This window comes from Pristiophorus japonicus, chromosome 19 (genome assembly GCF_044704955.1).
Source record: "Pristiophorus japonicus isolate sPriJap1 chromosome 19, sPriJap1.hap1, whole genome shotgun sequence".
Classification (NCBI taxonomy): domain Eukaryota; kingdom Metazoa; phylum Chordata; class Chondrichthyes; family Pristiophoridae; genus Pristiophorus; species Pristiophorus japonicus.
The window spans coordinates 12,092,334-12,115,434 of NC_091995.1; the positions used below are offsets into that span (position 1 = coordinate 12,092,334).

Consider the following 23,101-nt stretch of genomic DNA (forward strand, 5'->3'; position numbering starts at 1 on the left):
CTGGGTCAGTGTCGAAGGTCCCCGGAAGGAAATGAGTGAACCAGTCTGGTTATTGCAACAGTCTGTTTATCACTGTTCCCTGCCCTTTCCTGGGCGGTGGTTGATAATGTTGCTGCTGGAACCAGGAACTGAAACTGAAAGTGTTTTACTGAGCACTGATCACCATTTTACGTGGAGCAGTCCTTCGAGATGGAAGGTGAACTTTCCTGTGTTGTGTGCCATGATCTGTATAAAGATCCTGTCTCACTGGACTGTGATCACAGCTTCTGCCGATCCTGTATAACCCGGTACTGGGAGAGCTCTGTCCCTGCCGCCTGTCCCGTCTGTAGCAAGAAGACTTCCTCCAGGCCCCTGAGACCCAACCGCACCCTCGCCAACATCGTGGAAACATTTGTAAAAAGTGGTAAAAGTGATCAAAATCAGCAGGAATGCAGCCGCCACAAGGAGAAGATGAAATTATTTTGTAAAACTGACAAACAGCCCATCTGTGTCGTTTGTCAGAGTTCAAAAAGTCATCAAAACCACGAGGTACTGCCACTGGAAGAAGCAACCGAAGAGTTTAAGGTGAGTTAATGTCGTGTAAAATAAATAGTCACAGGTAACAGAATCCTGAACAGGGAGTGTTCACAGATTCGGGTTTGAGCGTCTCTCAATACTTAAAGCACTTTAGATAATGTGTTTGTGTTTATTTAATGACTCAGTCCTTACACGGACTGCCATTTGTATCGCTGCTGAAGGAACCAGGGACAGGAAGTGAGAGTTTCACTTTATTCCAAACACCACTTTAATAGATCAGTGTAAATTGATCAGCCCATGGAATACAAAGTGACATCTCTTGTACAGTATGTTCTCAGATCGATACTGATCCTGTCTCCGTGGCGAGTGATGGTCTGTGGAACGTGTCTCCTGTTTATATTCCAGATGTGAAGCGATTAATGTTGACATGAACTTGTTAAACTTCCTTCAAAGTTTCAGGAACAGCGCAATGTTTCAGCAATCGGGAAAACAACAGGGACCAGGAAACAGAAACAGATCAATTACTCTGGGTATTTTCTTAAAGGACAGCAGAGGCAGAGACAGATTTAACGGGAAAGCACTTGAGAAGTTAAGGGGAAAGGGATAGAGGAGAACTAAGGTGAAAGAAACCCCCTGTGTGAATTAGGGGACAAAGCACATCACCAGAGACCAGATACAGTAAAGAAAACCCGAGAGAAGTGAAAGTAAAAATAGGGATAGCGGACAGAAGGAAAATTAAAAGGGAATGGTTGGTATTAAAGTAAAGTACAACCTAAAGGGACAACAGGAGAAATAGATCTCGGGAAACAGCTGAGAAAGTTATAACTAAGATGGATTCCATAAGGTGTGGTTATTGTGTAATATTATAAAGGAGAAAGACTGATACCATAATACAAAGGTGAAGAGATATGGAAAGTGTACATTAATCATTAACTGAAACGTATTTCTGACCTTCCATATGCAGCAATTTACAGGGGAGAGAAGGCAAGAGATGTTCTGAGGGTGAGTGAGTAGAATTAGATTCAGTGAGTGATGAGGCCAGGATAGGATCAGACCTCGAGAGGGAACCTTCAGGGACTGTAGCTGGAGACCAGTACACTCAGCAGGACATTCTCATCATAGAGGGACAAGTGCTGGAGGAAGCCAAGGATATGGGAATGCTGGATGGGTTAAGGTTGTTGAAAGAAGCAAGAAAGGTCAGAAACCCTGTGAAGCTACTCGAGATTATAATTAGTGAACGGATACCAGGCACGGGCCAGTTTATAAAGAATTCTCAGGATGTGCTGTTGCTGGCAAGGAAGCATTAATTGCCCTGAGAAGGTGGCGGTGGATCTGGTTGAACCACTGTCGTCGTACTCTTTGTGCGGTTTTGATATAACTGATTGGCTAGGGGTTCAAAGGTCAGTTATGAGCCAACCACATTGGTGTGGGATTGGAGTCACATATAGGCCAGACTGGGTCAGGACTGCAGTTTGATTTTTATGACAATCCAACAACATCATGGCCACTTTTACTGGTACCAGCTTTTTAAACTGAATTCAAATTCTCAATCTGCCAGTGAGATATGTGCTCAATTTCCCTGGATTATTAGTCCAGTAACATAACCCCTCGACTATTGTAGGTAGAAGGTAATAAGATCATCGAAGGAAAGGTCAATAGAAAACCAGAGACAGACAAACAAAGATGCAGTTTGTCGGTCACAGTGCAATTGTAGTCGTAGGTGTTTGTTCACTAAGAAGGTGGCTGGCCATTCGTGTCTTCAGGACAATCCCTGCAGGATGTGAGCTGTCTACCTGGAATGAGAGCAGTGCATAGAATTACACAGAATTTACACACACAAACAGCCCATACGGCTCAACTGGTCCATGCCAGTGTTTATGCTCCAGACAAGCCTCCTCTCACCCTATCGCTGCAAACACACCCTATGGTAGCGAGTTCCACATCCCAACCCCTCTCTGGGTAAAGAAATCGCTCCTGAACCCTCCCCATTGGATTTCCCTTTCATAAACGCATGCTGACTTGAAACGATCCTGTCACTGCTTTCCAAATGCGCTGTTATTTCATCTTTAATAATTGATTCCAACATTTTCCCCACTACTGATGTCAGGCTAAGCAGTCTATAATTACCCATTTTCTCTCTCCTTCCTTTTTAAAAAAGTGGTGTTAAATTAGCTACCCTCTAGTCCATAGGAACTGATCCAGAGTCAATAGACTGTTGGAAAATGATCACCAATGCAGCCACTATTTCTAATGCCACTTCCTTAAGTACTCTGGGATGCAGACTATCAGGCCCCGGGGATTTATCAGCCTTCAATCCCATCAATTTCCCTAACACAATTTCCCACCTAATAAGGATATCCTTCAGTTCCTCCTTCTCACTAGACCCTCGGTCCCCTAGTACTTCCGGAAGATTATTTGTGTCTTCCTTCGTGAAGACAGAACCAAAGTATTTGTTCAACTGGTCTGCCATTTCTTTGCTCCCCATTATAAATTCACCTGAATCTGACTGCAAGGGAGCAACGTTTGTCTTCACTAATCTTTTTCTCTTCACATATCAAGAGAAGCTTTCACAGTCAGTTTTTATGTTCCCGGCAAGCTTCCTCTCATACTCTATTTTCCCCCTCCTAATTTCACCCTTTGTCCTCCTCTGCTGAATTCTAAATTTCTCCCAAGTTCTCTGGTTTGCTGCTTTTTTTGGACAATTTATATGCCTCTTCCTTGGATTTAACACTATCTTTAATTTCCCTTGTTAGCCACGGTTGAGCCACCTTTCCCCATTTTATTTTTACTCCAGACAGGGATGTACAATTGTTGAAGTTCATCCATGTGATCTTTAAATATTTGCCATTGCCTATCCACCATCAACCCTTTAAGTATCATTTGCCATTCTATTCTAGCCAATTCACGTTTCATACCATCAAAGTTACCTTTCCTTAAGTTCAGGACCCTAGTCTCTGAATTAACTGTGTCACTCTCCATTTTACTAAAGAATTCTACCATATTATGATCACTCTTCCCCAAGGGGCCTCGCACAACAACGTTGCTAATTGGTCCTTTCTCATTACACATCACCCAGTCTAGGATGGCCAGCCCTCTAGTTGGTTCCTCGACATATTGGTCCAGAAAACCATCCCGAATACACTCGAGGATATCCTCCTCGACTGTATTGCTACCAGTTTGGTTAGCCCAATCTATATGTAGATTAAAGTCGCCCATGATAACTGCTGTACCTTTATTGCACGCATCCCTAATTTCTTGTTTGATGCTGACCCCAACCTCACTACTAATGTTTGGTGATCTGTACACAACTCCCACTAGCGTTTTCTGCCCTTTGGTATTCCGCAGCTCCACCCATACAGATTCCACATCATCCAAGCTAATGTCCTTCCTTACTATTGCTTTAATTTCCTCTTTAACCAGCAACGCTACCCCACTCCTTTTCCTTTCTGTAGATGAAGAGGGGTGGGGGAGTCTCCAGTGGAGCATAAACACCAGCACGGACCAGTTGGGCCCAATGGCCTGTTTCTGTGCTGTACTTTCTATGTCATTGTTTCAGTTTCTATATGCTTGTTAGGTTCTCTATATATTCATAAAAATCTTGTGGGGGGCACATAGCGGCTGTCCTCAATCGAGCTTCCTATCATCACCAATTTTTGGTTATACTTTCTGTGAACATTTACCATTGTAAAGTGCTGTGTCAGCATTGTTGTGATGTAGTTGCAGAATCTGCACACTCGGAGGCTCTGTGGGGTGGGTTTCTGAATTCTTTCTCCCAACTCCGTCACCAGCTTCCAAATGGAAAATACCGATATCTTCCACCTCCTCTTGGCATTACTATCGGGAATTTACTCGTAAACTATGTTTTTAGCCTGTATCTATTGGGCTACCTGGGGAAACAACCTGGCTGTGTAAATAAGTCTGAAAAGAAAGGTTTGAGTAATTTTTATTGGTTCATTTTGTTGCAACTTCTGGCTCCTGATTAGTAGGATTTTGAAAAACAGAACAACTTAATTGGTTGGTTCCAGGTGGATCGGTAGTTCCTGATTGGGCAAATCTCTTACCTGTCACCTGTGTGAATCAACATGGTTAACAACAGAGAATAGTTATTTCAGCCAATCAGGGAAGAGTATGATGGACAATTTGTGATTTGACACTTTTGACTGTGACACATTGAGATGTGAGCGACTCACTGGACTAACATTGTATTATAAAGCAGTCATCATCATAGGCAATTGAGGAAGACTTGCTTCCACTGGTTTGCCGCACGCTCCTTCCGATGTCTGCGCTTGGTTTCTGCGTGCTCTCGGCGACGAGACTCGAGGTGCTTAGCGCCCTCCCGGATGCTCTTCCTCCACTTTGGGTGGTCCTGGGCCAGGGATTCCTAGATGCCGGTGGGGATGTTATACTTTATCAAGGAGGCTTTGAGGGTATCCTTGAAATGTTTCCTCTGCCCACCTGGGGCTCACTTGCCATGTAGGAGTTCCGAGTAGAGCACTTAACTCCTGTGGTATTCACTCATGGGTGTAATGGCATCTACTGCGTGGTTGTTTATTGGTAAGAAAAGAAATGTGTTCACCAGCATGGTTCCAGAAGTGTAAGTACAGTAATAGTCGAGTTAAAGTATTTTAAATCAGTTTAAAACCAAAAAATAAAGCCTCATAAATTCTCTTTTAAATTCATATCTCAGACTACACATTCATGATGTAAAGGAAGTGGGATTAGGTAGTTCCTGAAGTGGTGAGCCAATCCCTAATGTAAGTTTTATTGAAGACAGGAAGCTGAAAATCTACCTCAGAAACTGCTGAAGGTAAAGAAAATGAGGTAATGTAAAATTCTGAGAACTCTACATAGGAACAGGAATAGGTCATTCAGCCCATCGAGCCTGTTTTGCCATTCAGTTAGATCATGGCTGACCTGCATCTTAACTCCATCTATCTGCCTTGGTTCTGTAATCCTTAATATCCTTGCCGAACAAAAATCCATCAAACTCAGTTTTTAATTGACCCCCAGCCTTACAGGCTTTCGGGTGAGTTAAAGATTCACATCACACTTTGTGTGAAGAGATGCTTCCTGACATCACCCCTGAACGGCCTGGCTCTCATTTTAAGGTTCTGCCCTTTTGTTGTGGACTCTCCCACCAGAGGAAATCGTTTCTCTCCATCTACCCCATCAACACCTTTAATCATCTTAAACACCTCAATTAGATCACCGCTAATCTATATTCGAGGGAATGAATGCTCTGAGAATTTTCTTTGATTAAACTAAATGGTATTTAATTATCAGCTGTTTATGGCACAAAGTGCACAAATTAACTGATCTTTGTTCAGGAGGAACTGCGAACCTTACTGAGGCCGGTCCGGGATAAGAAGGAGGAATGTGATGCTGTAAAAAGTGATTATGTGAAAACTTTGGCCCACATTCAGGTACATTTGATATCACTTTGTTCTATATTTTCCAATCACGATTTGTTTCTCTTTGAACCGTTGACTGTCCATTACCAAAGTAAAATCTCACTTCAGCGAACCATTGAATTATGGCGGACACGTCCCTTGTGCTGGTGAAACCGCGGTTAAAGAAAATACAGCAGTTCAATCCTCAGTTAGAGCTCCCGCTTCTGAATAAATTATCATCTGGTCTCCATTAACTAGATTTCACTGCATCAGGGAATGTTTATCTCTAAAATATTCTTGTATGAAGAGAACTGCACCACCTTTTTAAAATGCTCGGTTGTTTTTTTTCCAATCTCACTATTTTCCAAAGGACCAAGGCGAAAATACAGAGAAGCAGATTAAATGTGAATTTGAAAAACTTCACCAGTTTCTCCGTGAGGAAGAGAAGACTGTGTTGGAAGATCTGAAACTGGAGAAAGAGAAAAACAGTCGGGAGATGGAGGGGAGGATTGAGAAGATAACGGAGGAAATCTCATCGCTTTCAGACACAGTTCAGGATATTGAACAAGAGCTGAGTGAACAGGACAGCATGAAGTTTTTAACGGTGGCTGTATATGTGTGTTTTTTGTTTCCTTAGTCCCTCTTTGACACAGTCTTTGAGATCGTGCAAAATGTGCCATCAAAACCTAGGATATTATATTGAATTACACAGTATTTACAGCACATAAACAGGCCATTCAGCCCATCAGGTCCATATTGGTGTTTGTGTTCCACAGACTCCTCTCACCCTTCGTAACCTAAGCCCATCAACATATTCTATTCCTTTCTCCCTCGTGTTTATCGAGCTTCCCCGTAAATGTATTTATAGTATTCACCTCAACCACTCCATATGGTAGCATGTTCCTCCTTCACCACTCTCTGGGTAAAGAAGTTTTATTATGTTAAAGGTGCTACATAAATGTAAGTTATTGAATTCCCTATTTGATTTATTAGTGACTTTCTTATACTTATGGCCCCAGTTCTGATCTCCCCTGCAAGTGGAAACAGCTTCTCTACGTCTAGCAAACCCTTTCATAATCTTAAAAGTCAGGTCACCCCTCAGTCTTCTCCTTTCTCGAGAAAAGGGCCCCAGCTTGTTCACTCTTTCCTGATTGGTACAACCTCTCAGTTCTGGTATCTGTCTCGTGAATCTTTTTTGCACCTTCTCTCGTGTTTCTATCTTTTTTTTGTGAATATGGAAACCAGAACTGTTCACAGCAACTTGTATGGAACCTTGGTGTTGTCTAACCAAGGTTCCATACAAGTTTAACATCACTTCTCTGCTTCTCCATTCTCTAGAAATGACCCCTGTGCTTTGTTTGCTTTTATGGCCATATTAACCAGTGTCACTACTTCTAGTGATTTGTGTATCTGGTATTCCCAGATCCCTCTGGTCCACTTCCCCATTTAGACTTATTTTCAAAGAGTATGTGGCCTCCTTTTCTTCCTATCGATATGTGCCACCTCACACTTGCCGATATTGAAGATTATTTGCCAAACTGAGTAACTACTTTTAATTCCTACTCTCAATTTTCTGTTTAGTCAACTTGCTCTCCATTCTGCCACTTGTCCCCTGACTCCACATGTTCTGACTTTAGTCACATGTCTATTATGCGGTATCTTATCAAAGGCCTTTTGAAAATCCCAAAATGGTGTCTATTGAATTCCCCTTATCTACCCTTTCTGTTACTTCAAAGAATTCAGTAAGGTTGGTCAAGCATGATCTCCCCTTGTGAAATCTGTGCTGACTATTCTTCATTATATTTCCAGATTCTAGATCTTTTTCTGTTACATCTTTGAGTACAGATTCCATTATCTTTCCTACCACTGATGTTTAGCTAATTGGTCTATAGTTTGCTGGACTTGTTCTACCTCACTCACTAATATAAAACTCACTCACTGAACAAAATAATACCAACCACCTATGACGAGAAGCAGAGTGTGCCAGTATTTTGTGATTGTTGTGCGTGCTTTACTTCCTTGATTATTGATTGGTGATCGATGTTTGTTCAGTAAATATACACATGAAACACCTATATTGTGTGAGTGTGCAAGGTGTTTTCGACTGAAATTAGTGCCTGTGGCTAAAATAGTGTCTGGTCAAACCAGTGGCTCGGATGCCATTTCTATTGGACAGCACTGGTATAGATTCACAGATACATTCATCCCCTTTGGGCAAAGGACACGAGCAAGTTACAACTTGAATAGGTGAAAGGGACTGTCTTTAAATAATATTTTAATTTCAGTAATTTGAGACTTCAGGATGTGACAATTGTATTGTAGCTCTGAGTTGTGTTGTGCAGTCAGATCGAGTCAGTTGTAATGTTGTGGAGTAACTCACAGTACAGTGAGGGCAGGAAGAGGCAGCCCAATAACTTTACATATTTACAATGTACTTTTCTGTGGAATCCAGCCTGTTACTTTATTTTTGTGATAAAATGTTCTCAAAACACAAACAGTAATAATTGTTCTTGTTCTGCAGAAATTTCCGGAAACAGACAAAAGGTACAATTTACAGCCTTGATTTGAGCCGATATTTTAATTTCTAACATTTCTCGCCCACCCTGGAATGATCCAACACTGCCCTTTATCTCCTGTTTCAGAGCGAAGCGAACTCTCCCAGAGCCACAGAAGGTTTCCCCTTTAATCAATGTGGGGAAGTACATTGGGTCACTGCAGTACAGAGTGTGGAGAAAGATGCTGACAGTGATTAATACAGGTGGGTGTGAGCTTCTTGACACCAGCTATTAAACAGCTCTCTGTTAGTAGACGGGATCTGTCTTTTTATAATAAATATCTCATTGTATGTGTAACTGACTAGATTATACTTTCAGTCAGTTTTCTGGTAAAATACATAATTGTCAGATCTGCTCCCATTTGACATGTTTGATGAAATTCTGGTGGAGGTGTTTTTGGGGCAGATGTGAGATATACTGATCTTCCGCCTGCCCCGTGGATGGGTCCCTGGCCCTGTCCCAAATCCTGGAGTCTTGGGTATTTCCATATTGTGAGTCGGAGCCAATGTATATCCCGCTCGAATAGGGAGCCAAAGTTCGGTGGCAGTAGACGGGTCAGAACGGTCAGGGACATGAGGAGCTACATTTGAAAACTGAAAACTGCTGCTGCTTTTGCTGGAGGCGGGTTTTCTGAAAGCTCACGGTCAATCAGCGATTGATTACATTTGGGAATCTAGTCTTTAAATGTTAAATACCCCAATGTCTTCAGCAACACTGGACACCAGGACACGGGAAGCAGAGTCCGTAAATTCTTTAAAAGGAAATTAGATAATTGCTTCATAAGACCATATTAAAGAGTAGGGGAGTGAGTGGGACAGTCAAATTTGTTTGTCTGGATTGGCCTATGATTTAATAATTGTCAATAACCAGAGTCCATAGATTTCAAATCATTGGCAAAAGATCTAGATGGGAGATGAGCAGAAATGTTTTCACTCAGAGTTGTTGCAATCGGAACCCTCTCCCTGTGAAGGTGTGGGACAGTACTTGGGATGAAGACCTTGCAGGGTTATGGACAAAATGTGGGGGTGTGGGACTAAACACGACTGCTCTTTCAAAATCCCAGCAGGGACATGAAGGGCCAAATGGTCTCCTTCTGTGCTGTAAGTTTCTATGATTCTATGATTCACATCCCACTGTGGGGCGCTAATCTCAGTTAAACAGGCGGTAACTGCGACTGCCTCAACTCTGCCGGTTTAAAATTACACCACAATTGTCCTCAACAAAATGCGGCCTGTCCTGAATGTTCACCCAGAGCCCACTCCAACACAATGTGGGTGGTCAACCCTCCCTCACTATTTTCCCCAACTTAACCCCTAACTCAACCCAACTTAATCCCACCACTATGTGGAAGGATACCCACTCACTAGGGCTGATGACCAAGAAGGCCGTACATGGACTTCTCAGTGCCTCACCTCCTAGGAAGGTGCAGCCCTCCCCCAGAGGCTTTTGGGGAGATTTGCCCACTGCTTACTGATGACCTGAAGCTCACATCCACTGGGACAGTAATACTGTCTGGCAGTCAAAGTCACTGCTGTCTTCAATGTTTTTACATCTGGATCTGGATCCTTCCAACCAGCATCTGGTCATCTTTACCACATTGGTCATGCACCATTGGATAAAGAAGGTGACTGATGATATCCTCATGGGGCTCATTCACTTCATTTTCTTCCCAATGGAACCAGAAAACAATGAGGGCAATCTGTCCAGTGCTACAGGCAGGTAGGTGTAATGTATGGAGAAAGAGTCAGACTGAAGACTGTGAGCTCAAAGTAAAGTGTGACCATCGTCTTTTATTTCAGGTCTCCAGAGTGTCTCACCAACCTGTGAGGCCACCTTAAATACCTGTGCTCCCAAGGGATTATGGGATCCCTTGGAACTCCAGGGAATGAGCCCTCTGGTGGCTGTACAGAGTAAATACATGTTTGCATATATAACAACACTCCCCCCTCGCCCCCAAAGTCAAGAGTGTAACTGTTTACAATGTGAGTGGATCTGGGGCCCTTGCCCTGGTTGATAGTCTCGGTGTGAAAGCTGGTATTGTTGAATCATTGGTTGGGCCCTGCTGGGCTGCTGTGGATGATGGGTTCTGCTTTGTGGTCAATCGTGGTGCCGGTTGCCACTGGTGTGTATGTTGGGGGATCAAAAAAGGTAAGATCCAAGGTGGGTTGCTCAGGATAATCCATAAATATGAGTTTGATTTGGTCCAAGTATTTCCGGTAAATGAGTCCATTGGAAAGTTTGACCCGAAACACCCTGCTCCCCTCTTTGGCCACGACAGTGCCGGGAAGCCATTTGGGACCTTGTCCATAATTCAATACAAATACAGGATCATTGATTTCAATCTCGCGTGACACATTTGCGCTATCATGGTATGCACTTTGTTGAAGCTGCCTGCTCTCTACCTGTTCATGTAGATCAGGGTGAACTAACGAGAGCCTTGTCTTAAGTGCTCTTTCCATGAGCAGTTCAGCAGGTGGGATCCCAGTGAGCGACTGGGATCTCATGCGGCAGCTAAGCAGGACTCGGGATAGGCGAGTCTGCAGTGAGCCTTCAGTTACCCTCTTCAAGCCTTGCTTGATGGTTTGCACTGCTCTCTCTGCCTGACCATTGGACGCTGGTTTAAACGGGGCAGATGTGACATGTTTGATCCCGTTGCAGGTCATGAATTCTTTGAACTCAGCACTGGTAAAACATGGCCCGTTGTCGCTCACCAGGACATCGGGTAAGCTGTGAGTGGCAAACATGGCCCGCAGGCTTTCAGTAGTGGCAGCGGACGTGCTAGCCGACATTCAATCTACTTGGAATACGCGTCTACAACCACAAGGAACATTTTACCCAAGAACAGGCCTGCATAGTCGACATGTTCCCCAGACCACGGTTTGGAGGGTCAAGACCATAAACTTAGCGGCACCTCCCTGGGTACATTGCTTTACTGCGAGCATGTATTACATCTGTGAACGCAGGACTCTAAGTCCGCATTGATACCGGCCCACCGAACGTGGGATCTGGCTATCACTTTCATCATTACGATGTCTGGGTGGGTACTGTGGAAGTCATTGATGAAGGTGTCTCTGCCCTTCTTGGGGACCACTACTCGATTGCTTCACAGAAGGCAGTCTGCTTGTATCGGCATTTTCATCTTTGCTGGAACGACATTATCTCTTCCTGCATTTCCACTGGGATACTGGACCAGCTCCCGTGAAGCACACAGCTTTTGACTAGAGATAATAAGGGACCCTGGCTTGTCCAGCTTTTGATCTGCCAGGCAGTAACGGGTGATTGCTCACTCACAAATACTTCCATAACCATGGCTAGATCTGCGGGCTGCGCCATTTCCAGCCCCGTGCTGGGCAATGGCAGCCTACTGAGAGCATCGGCGCAGTTTTCTGTGCCTGGCCTGTGGCGGATGGCGTAGTTGTATGCGGACAACGTGAGTGCCCATCTTTGGATGCGGGCCGATGCGTTGGTATTTATCCCTTTACTCTCGGAAAAAAGGAATATAAGTGCCTTATGGTCAGTTTCCAATTCGAAATTTAGCCCAAACAGGTATTGATGCATTTTCTTTACCCCATAGACACACGCTAACGCTTCTTTAGCAATCATGCTGTAGGCTCTCTCAGCCTTAAACAGACTCCTGGATGCATAAGCAACCGGTTGCAGTTTCCCAAAATCATTAGCTTATTGCAATACACACCCAACATCATATGATGACGCATCACATGCGAGTACCAAACGCTTACATGGATCATACAACACAAGCAATTTGTTTGAGCATATTTCCTCGCTTTTACAAAGGCATTTTCTTGGCTTTTTCCCCAAACCCATTCGTCCCCTTTTTGTGGTAAGACATGCAGTGGTTCCAACAGTGTGCTGAGACCCGGTAAGAAGTTACCAAAGTAGGTCAGGAGTCCGAGAAACGACCGCAGCTCCATCACATTCTGTGGCCTCGGTGCGTTCTCGATTGCCTCCGTCTTCGCGTTGGTGGGCCTGATGCCGTCCGCCGCAATACTCCTTCCCAAGAACTCCTCTTCAGGTGCCAGGAAAATGCACTTCGAGCATTTCAACCTGAGCCCCACGCAGTTGAGTAGACTAAGAACCTCCTCCAGGTGCTGGAAATACTCGACTGTGTTCCGACCTGTAACCAACATTTCATCCTGGAAGATCACGGTGTGCAGGACCGACTTCAGGAAGCTTTCCATGTTTCTCTGGAATATCGCCACAGCTGATCGGATTCCAAATGGGCATCTGTTATGAAGAAAAAGACCTTTGTGTGTGTTGATGCAGGTGAGGGCCTTCGATGATTCCTCCAGTTCCTGGGTCATGTAGGCTGAAGTCAGATCCAGCTTTGTGAACGTCTTTCCTCCCGCCAACATGGCAAAGAGGTCATCGGCCTCTGGTAGTGGGTATTGGTCCTGCAGGGAGAAACGATTGATAGTTACTTTGTAATCGTCACAAATTCCGACGGTACCGTCTCCCTTGAGGACTGGGACGATAGGACTGGCCCACTCGTTGAACTCGATCAGTGAAATGATGCTCTCTCTTTGCAGCCGGTCTAGTTCGATCTCTACCCTTTCTCTCTTCGTGTACAGTACTGCTCTCGCCTTGTGATGGATGGGTCGCGCCCCCGGAATTAGGTGGAACTGCACTTTTGCTCCTTCGAATTTCCTGATGCCTGATTCGAACAGTGAAGAAAATTTGTTTAAGACCTGGGCACACGAAGTGTTGTCAGCGGGCGATAGCGCTCGGACGTCGTCCCAGCTCCAGCGTATCTTTCCCAGCCAGTTCCTGCCGAGAAGCGTGGGACCATCGCCCGGTACCACCCAGAGTGGTAGCTTGTGCACCGCTCCATAGTAGGAGACCTTTACGGTAGCACTGCCGATTACAGGAATCAGTTCTTTCGTGTAAGTTCTTAGTTTCGTGCGAACTGGAGTTAAGACTGGCCTTGAGGCCTTGTTGCACCACAATCTTTCTAAAGTCTTTTTGCCCATGGTGGACTGACTCGCGCCTGCGTCCAGTTCCATTGACACCGGGAGTCCATTTAGTTCAACATTCAGCATTATCGGGGGACAATTCGTGGTGAATGTGTGCACCCCATGTAGCTCTGCCTCCTCAGTCTGAGGCTCTGGTTTGTCGTGATCCTCTGTGGATCTGTCCTCCTATGCAACATGGTGGTTTGCAGGTTTAACAGCATTTGCAGCTCGCCTGCACACTCGTTGGAGGTGTCCCATTGTTCCACAGCCCTTGCAAATGTACCCTATGAATCGGCATGAATGGAAACGATGATCACCCCCACAGCGCCAACAAGGTGTTAATGGCCTTGCATTCATCACCCTTGATGGTGGACTAGACATCTGCGGACGTTAAGCTGCAGGTATGTGTGCCCTGCCCTGTACGTAACGATTCGAAAACAACATCACTTTGTTCACAGTACTTGTAGCAGCACTTGTGTGCTGAGAGATTTGCTTCGTATTGTCACTGGTGGCAATGAATGCCTGAGCTATCGCTATGGCCTTACTCAAGGTTGGGGTCTTTACAGTCAAAGGTTTGCAAAATATGGTTTCGTGGCCAATGCCATGTACGAAAAAGGCTCTGAGCATGTGCTCCAAATGTCCTTCAAATTCGCAATGTCCTGCAAGGCATCTTTGCTCGGCGACATAACTCGCCACTTCCTGGCCTTCAGACCTTTTGTAGGTGCAGAACCGGTACCTCGCCATCAGAACACTTTTCTTCAGGTTTAAATGCTCTCGGACCAGTGTGCACAAATCATCGTACGATTTCTCCGTGGGTTTCGCTGGAGTGAGCAGATTCTTCATGAGGCGATATGTTGGTGCCCCACAGACAGTGAGGAGGATCGCCCTTCATTTGGCAGCGTTCTCTTCCCCATCTAGCTCATTAGCTACGAAGTATTGGCCGAGTCACTCCACATAAGTTTCCCAATCATCTCCCTCTGACAATTTCTCCAGGATGCCCACTGTTCTCTGCATCTTTGGGTTCGCTATCTGTATCGTGTCGCCAGTTGTTATGTATGGGGAAAGAGTCAGACTGAATACTGTGAGCTCAAAGTAACGTGTGAACTTAGTCTTTTATTGCAGGTCTCCAGAGTGCCTCTCCAACCTGTGAGGCCTCCTTAAATACCTGTGCTCCCAAGGGATTATGGGATTCCTTGGGACTCCAGGGTATGAGCCCTCTGGTGGCTGTACAGAGTAAATACAAGTTTGTATATATAACAGTTGGGTACTGTTCTGTATGCAACACTATGTAACCAGCATTCTACCGCCACCAGAGGGCATATCTGATGGAGTCCCAAGGGATCCCAGCATCACTTGGGAGCACTGTATGTAAGCTGGCCTCCGATGATGTACCAACACTTTGGAATTAGAAAAAAGAGACTAAGGTCACACTTACTCACATAGAAACATAGAAAATAGGTGCAGGAGTAGGCCATTCGGCCAATCGAACCTGCACTGTCATTCAATAAGATCATGGCTGATCATTCCTTCAGTGCTCCTTTCCTGCTTTTTCTCCATACCCCTTGATCCCATTAGCCATAAGGGCCATATCTAACTCCCTCTTAAATATATCCAATGAACTGGCATCAATAACTCTCTGCGGCAGGGAATTCCACAGGTTAACAACTCTCTGAGTGAAGAAGTTTCTTCTCATCTCAGTCCTAAATGGTCTACCTCTTATCCTAAGACTATGTCCCCTGGTTCTGGACTTCCCCAACATCGGGAACATTCTTCCCGCATCTAACCTGTCTAGTCCCATCAGAATCTTATACGTTTCTATGAGCTCCCCTCTCATCCTTCTAAACTCCAGTGAATAAAGGCCCAGTTGATCCAGCCTCTCCTCATATGACAGTCCAGCCATCCCTGGAATCAGTCTGATGAACCTTTGCTTGCCTTCCTCAATAGCAAGAACGTCCTTCCTCAGATTAGGAGACCAAAACTGAACACAATATTACAGGTGAGGCCACAACTGCAGTAAGACCTCCCTGCTCCTGTACTCAAATCCCCGAACAATGAAGGCCAACTTACCATTTGCCTTCTTTACCGCCTCCTGTACCTGCATGCTCACTTTCAGTGACTGATGAACCATGACACCCAGGTCTCGTTGCACCTCCCCTTTTCCGAATCTGCCGCCATTCAGATAATATTCTGCCTTCGTGTTTTTGCCCTCAAAATGGATAACCTCACATTTATCCACATTATACTGCATCTGCCATGCATTTGCCCACTCACCTAACCTGTTCAAGTCAGCCTGCAGACTCTTAGCGTCTTCCTCACAGCTCACACTGCCACCCAGTTTCGTGTCATCTGCAAACTTGGAGATATTACACTCAATTCCTTCATCTAAATCGTTAATGTATATTGTAAAGAGCTGGGGTCCCAGCACTGACCCCTGCGGCACTCCACTCGCCACTGCCTGCCATTCTGAAAAGAACCTGTTTATCACGACTCTCTGCTTCCTGTCTGCCAACCAGTTCTCTATCCACGTCAGTACATTACCCCCAATACCATAAGCTTTGATTTTGCACACCAATCTCTTGTCTGGGACCTTGTCAAAAGCCTTTTGAAAGTCCAAATACACCACATCCACTTGTTCTCCCTTGTCCACTCTGCTGGTACATCCTCAAAAAATTCCAGAAGATTCGTCAAGCATGATTTCCCTTTCATAAATCTATGCCGACTTGGTTCGATCCTGTCACCTCTGCAGTACTCAGTTAGATTCGTTCATTCTGGACGTAACAGGTACCAACTGGTAAATGGAGCAATTGACTGAATGAATATCAAAGCCCCATATGAAAACCTGCTCAATATCATGAACAGGAAATTTTTTCATTTGATTCATGTGCAGTCAGTGTGCATGTCATATAACCTTATACTGAACATAAAACCCATTCTCTGGGAATCTGTCTTGATGCTTTCATCATGTGATAATCTACCATACCAGCCCCTGTGACTCAAATCAAGTATCAAGGTGGTTGATTGGTGATCAGGGTTATCCCCAGCAGTCATGACTTACAACTGCAGTAAGGTTTCTACAGACAGAGGGGGACACTGGACATAATAAGGCCCATGTCAGTGCAAGAAGTGCGATAGAGAAGACTAGACATTTTGAAGCCTGGTTTCTCGATGCCTGGATAAATCTAGTCGTGCCCTGCAATACAGTCTGTCGAGAGTCTTCAGAATCACTGCAGCTTGCGAGGTGCACCATAATATCGCAGTGAAGACAAGCTTGCTGCTACTGGAAGGGGATGATGATGAGGACGTGGGAAGAATATCCATTCGTACAGCATGAGGAGGGTGCACAGTAAGAGGAAAATGTGGTACAAAACCAGTAGTCAGAGACAGGAGGACCAATTATAGCGCAGAGCTTTCAATGAATAAATGCTGACACACTTCCGTAGATGTATCAGAGAATCAGGGAGTCCTTACTGCTGCTCCTTCAGACACCTTGCCACTTGTGTTTCCTGCTGATTTAGAAGTCGCCTGCCCTGTAATTAACAGGCTGCAACAGCGCTCTATTCCCTCCCTGCTAACTCAGTCTCTCAATGAGGAACACTATCACTGCTCCTAACTTGTCCTGTCTGAATAATTAGGGCCCCAGGACATCAGTGGGTTAGTGGCAGAGACACGTGGGCTAAACCAGCAACTGGAGAGAATCCAGCCCCTCACATGGCAATCAAAGACACTGGCACGGACAGGCCTGATTCTGTCATTTAGCATTCTTCGATTCCTTGACTTCTCTCAGTTTTCTCCATTGATGAGATTCTCTTCCCTATAAACAAATCTCTGTGTAGCTTTTCCTTCAAATTGCTACATCTCACCCTTCTCAGGGTAATTTTCTCGTCTGACACTGCAGCACTCCTCAGTACTACACTGGAATGTCAGCCTGCATTTTGTGCTCAAGTCTCTGGAGTGGGATTGAACCCATGACCTTCTGAGAGGTGAGAGTGCTCGCACTGAGCCATGGCTGACACCTAGGGGCCAAAATTCAGGGTCTCCGAGAGACCCGTTACTGACCGTTTGTGGCGGCCATGTGGCGGAATCCCGTGACCGTCGCTTTGTTGTCAAATGGCCGCCCCGACCCAGATTCAGGTCGGGGATTTTTCGGCCTGGTCCCGATTCCGCCCCGATCCTGATGACCGCCGCAAGCGCTTCCCAATCGGCCGGCAAGATTGTGCCCCTGGGTTCGGCCGGGCCACTAACTGGCAGCCGTGTACCCCCTCATGGGTGCCAGACCGCTGGCCCGGCCGAAACCCTCCCTGGTGGCCCAGTGGCTGAAGATATAATACTGACAGACGCTCTCCCCTTTAACGGAGGGAGAGAGCGTGGTGACACACACGCGCTGTGACATCACCACTACTCCACCGCTGATTGATAGCGGCGGAGTCCCGGTCCTGACACAAATTCAGCTCCTTCCTGTCGATCTCCCGCCCCCACTATGACCGACTTCCGGTGGGACTTTGAAACTCCTCCAGCCGCTTCGGACATCCCAGCAGTAAAAGCAGGTAGGATCCTCATAGGTGCTCCAGCTTTCTGACGTACCTGAATTTTGGCCACCTAGTCTCTGAGTTCTGGAAGTCTATGAGCTCCTGCACAGAACATAGAGCCTGCTTAAGGAAACTGCAATTTGATGTTCACACCAATAAAGAGGGAGGTGGACAGCCCAGACTGTAACAAGCACAAGAACATTCACAAAAAGAATGGGTTAAAAATAAACATGATTACTGCAGTTAGCTGTAAGGATGATGAAATATTCCTGACAATGTCAATACATAATGGGACAAATAAAAGTAAAAGACAAAAACTGAGTGTTGGAATTCTGAAATATATGCATTGATAGAATTTTAAACTTTTATCAGTCTGCATTCGATAAAAAACAGATTTGTGTTTTAGTTCCATCCTACTTTGGAACTGAAGACTGGAAGATAAGTGTAACTCTGTGCAGGGTGGAATAAAGAGACAAACAAACCACAGATAAAAAGAATCAAAGAGTGTGTAGCCAGCTGAGATTGGGAGAACGCATGGGAAAGATTCTGTTAAGGAAAAGAGGCAAGACTTGGTAGAAATTGGAAAGAAATGAATAAAATGCTGCAGTAAGAGGTGACATGAAATGTGGGTGTGGTCTGTGTTTGCATCATTTCCTGTTTACATTTCAGACTTCCTGCAGTGAGCAGGTCATTCAGTCCATTAATATTCTCTCTGTGATTGCAGTATCTGCTATTTCTTTTCTCCCTTTGCTCAGGGATTTACTTATATTTCAGTTTCCAGTTCTGATGAAGTGTCCACACCCAAGATGTTAATTTGTCTCTTCTTGTTTCAGAAGCTTTTTTATGGTGTGGTATATTTCTAACATTTTCTGTTTTTATAATAAATACAATAACTGTTGAAGTTCAATGTTGATACCTGAGAACATTTTGTGCATCAGTGCACTGCCTCACAGCTCAATATTTACAAAGGCTGAAACTGTAAATGTACAATTGTAATAATTTAATGGGATCCTATTCTAAGGATAGTGACCCCATCAAGCAAAGTGACTGAATACCATAGTTAGGCCACACCACAGGCAGTATTACATTCCGTGTATTTAACCAGAATGATTTTAATTTTACCCAATCTAATTGTTCATCAGGTAGAAGTGTATTCAGTGACATCACACTGATATTGACCAGTTCTATGTGTGTAACGACTGGAAGCTGTTGATTATATTTTCTCGTTCAGTTCACTGACCTGATCCTTTACTTCCTCTGTCTCAGTTTCTTTCAATCCTCCTGACTGTTAATCCCTTTTCCATTTGCCTATCTGATCACTACCTGTAGGTACTTTCTCTCCTGTTGTGTGAAGAGGATCATTTCTTTGCCACACTTATTCTGGAATTTGCAGCATATAATTAACTTCAATGATTACATTTGTAAATATTTTATTTATTCAGCAAACCTCAGCTGCTGGACAATTCCAGACACCGTCACTAGAGAGGATTACAATGTGTTTAAATATAAAAGTGTTAATGGTCAGTGTGACCAAAACTGAACGGACCTTGTGTGAAAGTCGACACAAACATCCTTTCGTCAAAAATGCATTTCTGTACATGTTATACTTCACTTAAATGTCTTGTCGACCACGTGTGAACTGTGACATTTTAAGGCCCAGATCCCTTCCTTGGTCATTTTGTTCTAGATCACAATGCACTGTGATGGAGATAAACCCCAGAAAATACTGGAAAAACTTAGGAGGTCAGACACGGTATTTTCCTTCTGCTCTGTGATGGAGAATATATTTTGAGATAAGCTGCCCATGTGGTGAGATCCAATCTTCATAGCTGTGTCGGTGTGTAAGAGTGAAAATATCGGCCATATTGCATTTTACACCACACTCGAATGTATAACATACTCTAATCCTTGAGAACAGCGCTGTCTGTTGAAATCATTATTGGTCCAAAATAGTGAAGTGAGAGCCACACCTGTTGCCCCATCTCACTCCGATCTGTCCCGTACCAGGCATTGCTGGTGGAATTGGCTCTGATTGTACGTGGGCTGAAACACCCCCTTCATCCACATTCAGAAAGTAGCACAGGCTAACAGGAGTGTTATTGAACAACAAACTTTACAAATGATACAAACTTTACACAGGACACATTTCCATCAGTGTATCTGTGGGTGCAGAGAAACAATTCTCTTGGTTCTGCTGCCAGTTATTTTAAATACTGAAACCAATAAACATTCCTTGCAGTTATTACACAGAAAATAATCTGTACAATTTTATACATGTCACAATCGGAGTTAAAATAACAATCTACTTAGAAAAGAAAATGCCTTGTTCTAGCTTACGTAATCTTGCAGGTGTGCATATTTTTATATTATATCGACTGCAGTTTAACTGATATTCCTCTGCCATTTTGCATATTTTAAGGTACTCGGTTTGCATCTGTCCAGATGCTGCAATAATGTCATTTTATCCACTGTTCTCCCATGGGGAGCCGTACCCCCTTATCACCTCCTCCCTGCTGCCTGTCTCTATTTCCGACAGTTTATATTGCAGACCCTGATTCAGTGCAGTCCTGGGGTCCAGTCGCTCTCTCTCTCCCTCTCTCTGTCTCTCTCTCGCTCGCTCTGCCAGTCGCGCATGCCCTCTCTCACTCTCTGTCCCCCTCACTCTGTCCCTCCCTCCCTCCCTCTCTCTCTCTCTCTCTCTCCCTGTCCCTCTCTCTCGCCCCGTCGCCCACCACCCTCTCTCTCTCTCCCTCCCTCTCGCTCTGTCCCTCCCTTCCTCCCTCCCCCTCTCTCTCTCTGTCCCTCCCTCCCTCTCTCTCTCTCTCTCTCTCTCTCCCTCCCTCTCGCTCTGTCCCTCTCTCTGTCCCTCTCTCTCTCACTGCAGGGTGTGCCCGCTCGGTAAAACCTTTCCCCGGCAGTGTTTTCCCATTTTCCCTGTGCACTGCTGAAAGTCTCCCCTGAGGATGAATTTCTAATTGTGGATCATTGCCGATTTGACCAATCACTAACCGGCTGTGAAAGTTACAGTGAGTGACTAACTTTCTATCTGTGTCCATCTGTTGCCAGCTCCAGTCACCTTGGACCCTAATACAGCCCATCCTGACCTTCTCCTGTCTGAGGACCTGAGCACCGTGAGACACACCGGGAAACGACAGCAGCTCCCCGACAATCCGGAGAGATTTGATCCCTGTCCCGGTGTCCTGGGATCGGTGGGATTCACATCAGGGAAACATTCCTGGGAGGTGGAGGTGGGAAACAAGACTAAGTGGGCTGTGGGTGTGGCCAAGGAGTCCATCAACAGGAAGGGTGGACTCGCCCTGACTCCAGGTAACGGATACTGGGCAGTGAGACTGAGAGAGGGGAATAGATACTGGGCTTGTACCAAACCATGGAAACAATTAGAGCTGAGTGTGAACCCGAGAAAGATTGGAGTCTGCCTGGATTATGAGGGAGGGAAGGTGTCCTTTTATAACTCAGATAACAAGTCCCATATCTACACTTTCACTGGTACATTCACTGAGAAACTCTATCCTTACTTCAATCCACGTCTCGCTCATGGGGGTAAAAACTCAGCCCCGCTGAAAATCTGTCCCCGGACAGTAAGAATCCAGTAGGATGAGGGTTTTATCCCTTTATAAAAATAAAACAGCTTCTTACACCAGGCACAATATTCCCAGACTCGGCACCTCCGGCGAGACCTCGCAGGCAGCCTGAAGCTTATTGGAAAACCGCGGTGCACCAGCCCGATACTCCACCCATTGACTCACCCGGTGAGTGCCAGGTCCCGGCAGTGGAGCAGGAGTCTGGGAAAATCCCACCCGATAATCACCGATAAATACCCGCAGGGTCTGGGAAATCCCACCCGATAATCACCGATAAATACCCGCAGTGTCTGGGAAATCCCATCCCGATAATCACCGATAAATACCCGCAGGGTCTGGGAAATCCCACCCAATAATCACCGATAAATACCCGCAGGGTCTGGGAAATCCCACCCGATAATCACCGATAGTTTGATTTTAGGATCCCAGCTGCAGTGAATCCTCCACAGAAGAAACCTTGTTTGGCGTAGTTCCCAGGACAGAGACAATCATTGTGATCACTGTGCTCTGTTAGCTGAGGCAGTCTTATGGCGGGAATGTTGTACGATGTCCTCTACCTGCTGTGACATGTTGCTGCTTTGCTTCAAGTCTCTCACAAATAAAGCTTCAGTTGATGTGTAACTACATATATGTAGTCGTGTCTGATTCACAGCCAGAAGACACATCGGGGCCGAAATTCAGGGCTGCCAGAAAGCTGGCGGACTTACCTTTTTCTTGAAGTGTTTTCCGCCGGGATCGTTGAGGCGGCCTTTCCGTTGATTTTCAGGACTTTGTACTGTTATTAAAGTGGGACCTGAAGTGGGTCATAGTGGGGGCGGAAGTGAGGCGGTAAGGCAGGCTGAGGGGGGGGAAGTTGGGGTGAGATCAGGACTCCCCCTCTGTCACTCAGCGGTGGAGCGGTGGTGATGTCAGTGAGTGCGTCTCCCCGCTCTCTCCCCTCCGTTAAACAGGAGAGAATCGGGCATTTTATATCTTCGACCACTGGGCCACAAGAGAGGGTTTCGGCCGGGCCAACGGCCTGGCACCCTAGAGGGGGTACCAGGCTGCCTGTTGGCCGAACCCGTCGGCACTATTTTGCCGGGCGATCGGGAAGTCGGCCGGCAAAAATAAAGACCTGGCGGCCGCGGCAGTGGGCCCTCCCCTTGAAGGGCCGTGGCACTGCCGGGCCACACACAGTCAGCAGAAGGTGCACCGACAGAGAAAGCTGTCAGTGTTACCGAGCGTCAGGGCAATGTTTATTTCAGGTGACTTTGTGTCGGTGTATTCTGCAGGTCAGGGTTAGCGGTGGTCCACACTTTTAGGATGTGTTTGCGGCGGTTGGCAGCAGTGGGGCAGAAGTGGGGACAGGCCGAAAAATCCCCCACCTGAATTTGGGTCAGGGCGGCCAGTTGACCACAAAGCGGCGGCCATGGGATTCCGCCGCATGGTCACCGCAAACGGGCAGTAACGGGTCTTTCCCAGACCCTGAATTTCAGACCCATTATATTTAGGGACACAGTACATCATTTGGCTAACAGAAGATATCAGTTCCTGTCGCCTGTT

The 23,101-nt window shown here is 45.6% G+C and overlaps 1 protein-coding gene across 2 annotated transcripts; it reads left to right on the plus strand.

Moving 5' to 3' along the window:
* The first annotated feature begins 86 nt into the window (after positions 1-86).
* LOC139229711 (zinc-binding protein A33-like) lies at positions 87-22,183 on the plus strand. Of its 2 annotated transcripts, none has more exons than XM_070861242.1 (6): positions 87-564; positions 5,844-5,939; positions 6,277-6,522; positions 8,428-8,450; positions 8,549-8,664; positions 21,024-22,183. In XM_070861242.1, exons 1-6 carry the CDS (start codon positions 190-192, stop codon positions 21,569-21,571), a joined length of 1,404 nt encoding a protein of 467 aa, XP_070717343.1. In that variant the 5' UTR covers positions 87-189; the 3' UTR covers positions 21,572-22,183. The 2 variants fall into 2 exon arrangements, with proteins under 2 accessions (XP_070717343.1, XP_070717344.1); XM_070861243.1 differs by having other exon boundaries at positions 6,277-6,510.
* The last annotated feature ends 918 nt before the right edge of the window (positions 22,184-23,101 follow it).

Coding starts and splice junctions, on each gene's coding strand:
- LOC139229711 (XM_070861242.1), top strand. CDS start 190: ATGGAAGGTGAACTTTCCTGTGTTGTGTGCCATGATCTGTATAAAGAT. Junction 5,940..6,276: donor AAACTTTGGCCCACATTCAG/GTACATTTGATA, acceptor TATTTTCCAAAG/GACCAAGGCGAAAATACAGA. Junction 8,665..21,023: donor GCTGACAGTGATTAATACAG/GTGGGTGTGAGC, acceptor ATCTGTTGCCAG/CTCCAGTCACCTTGGACCCT.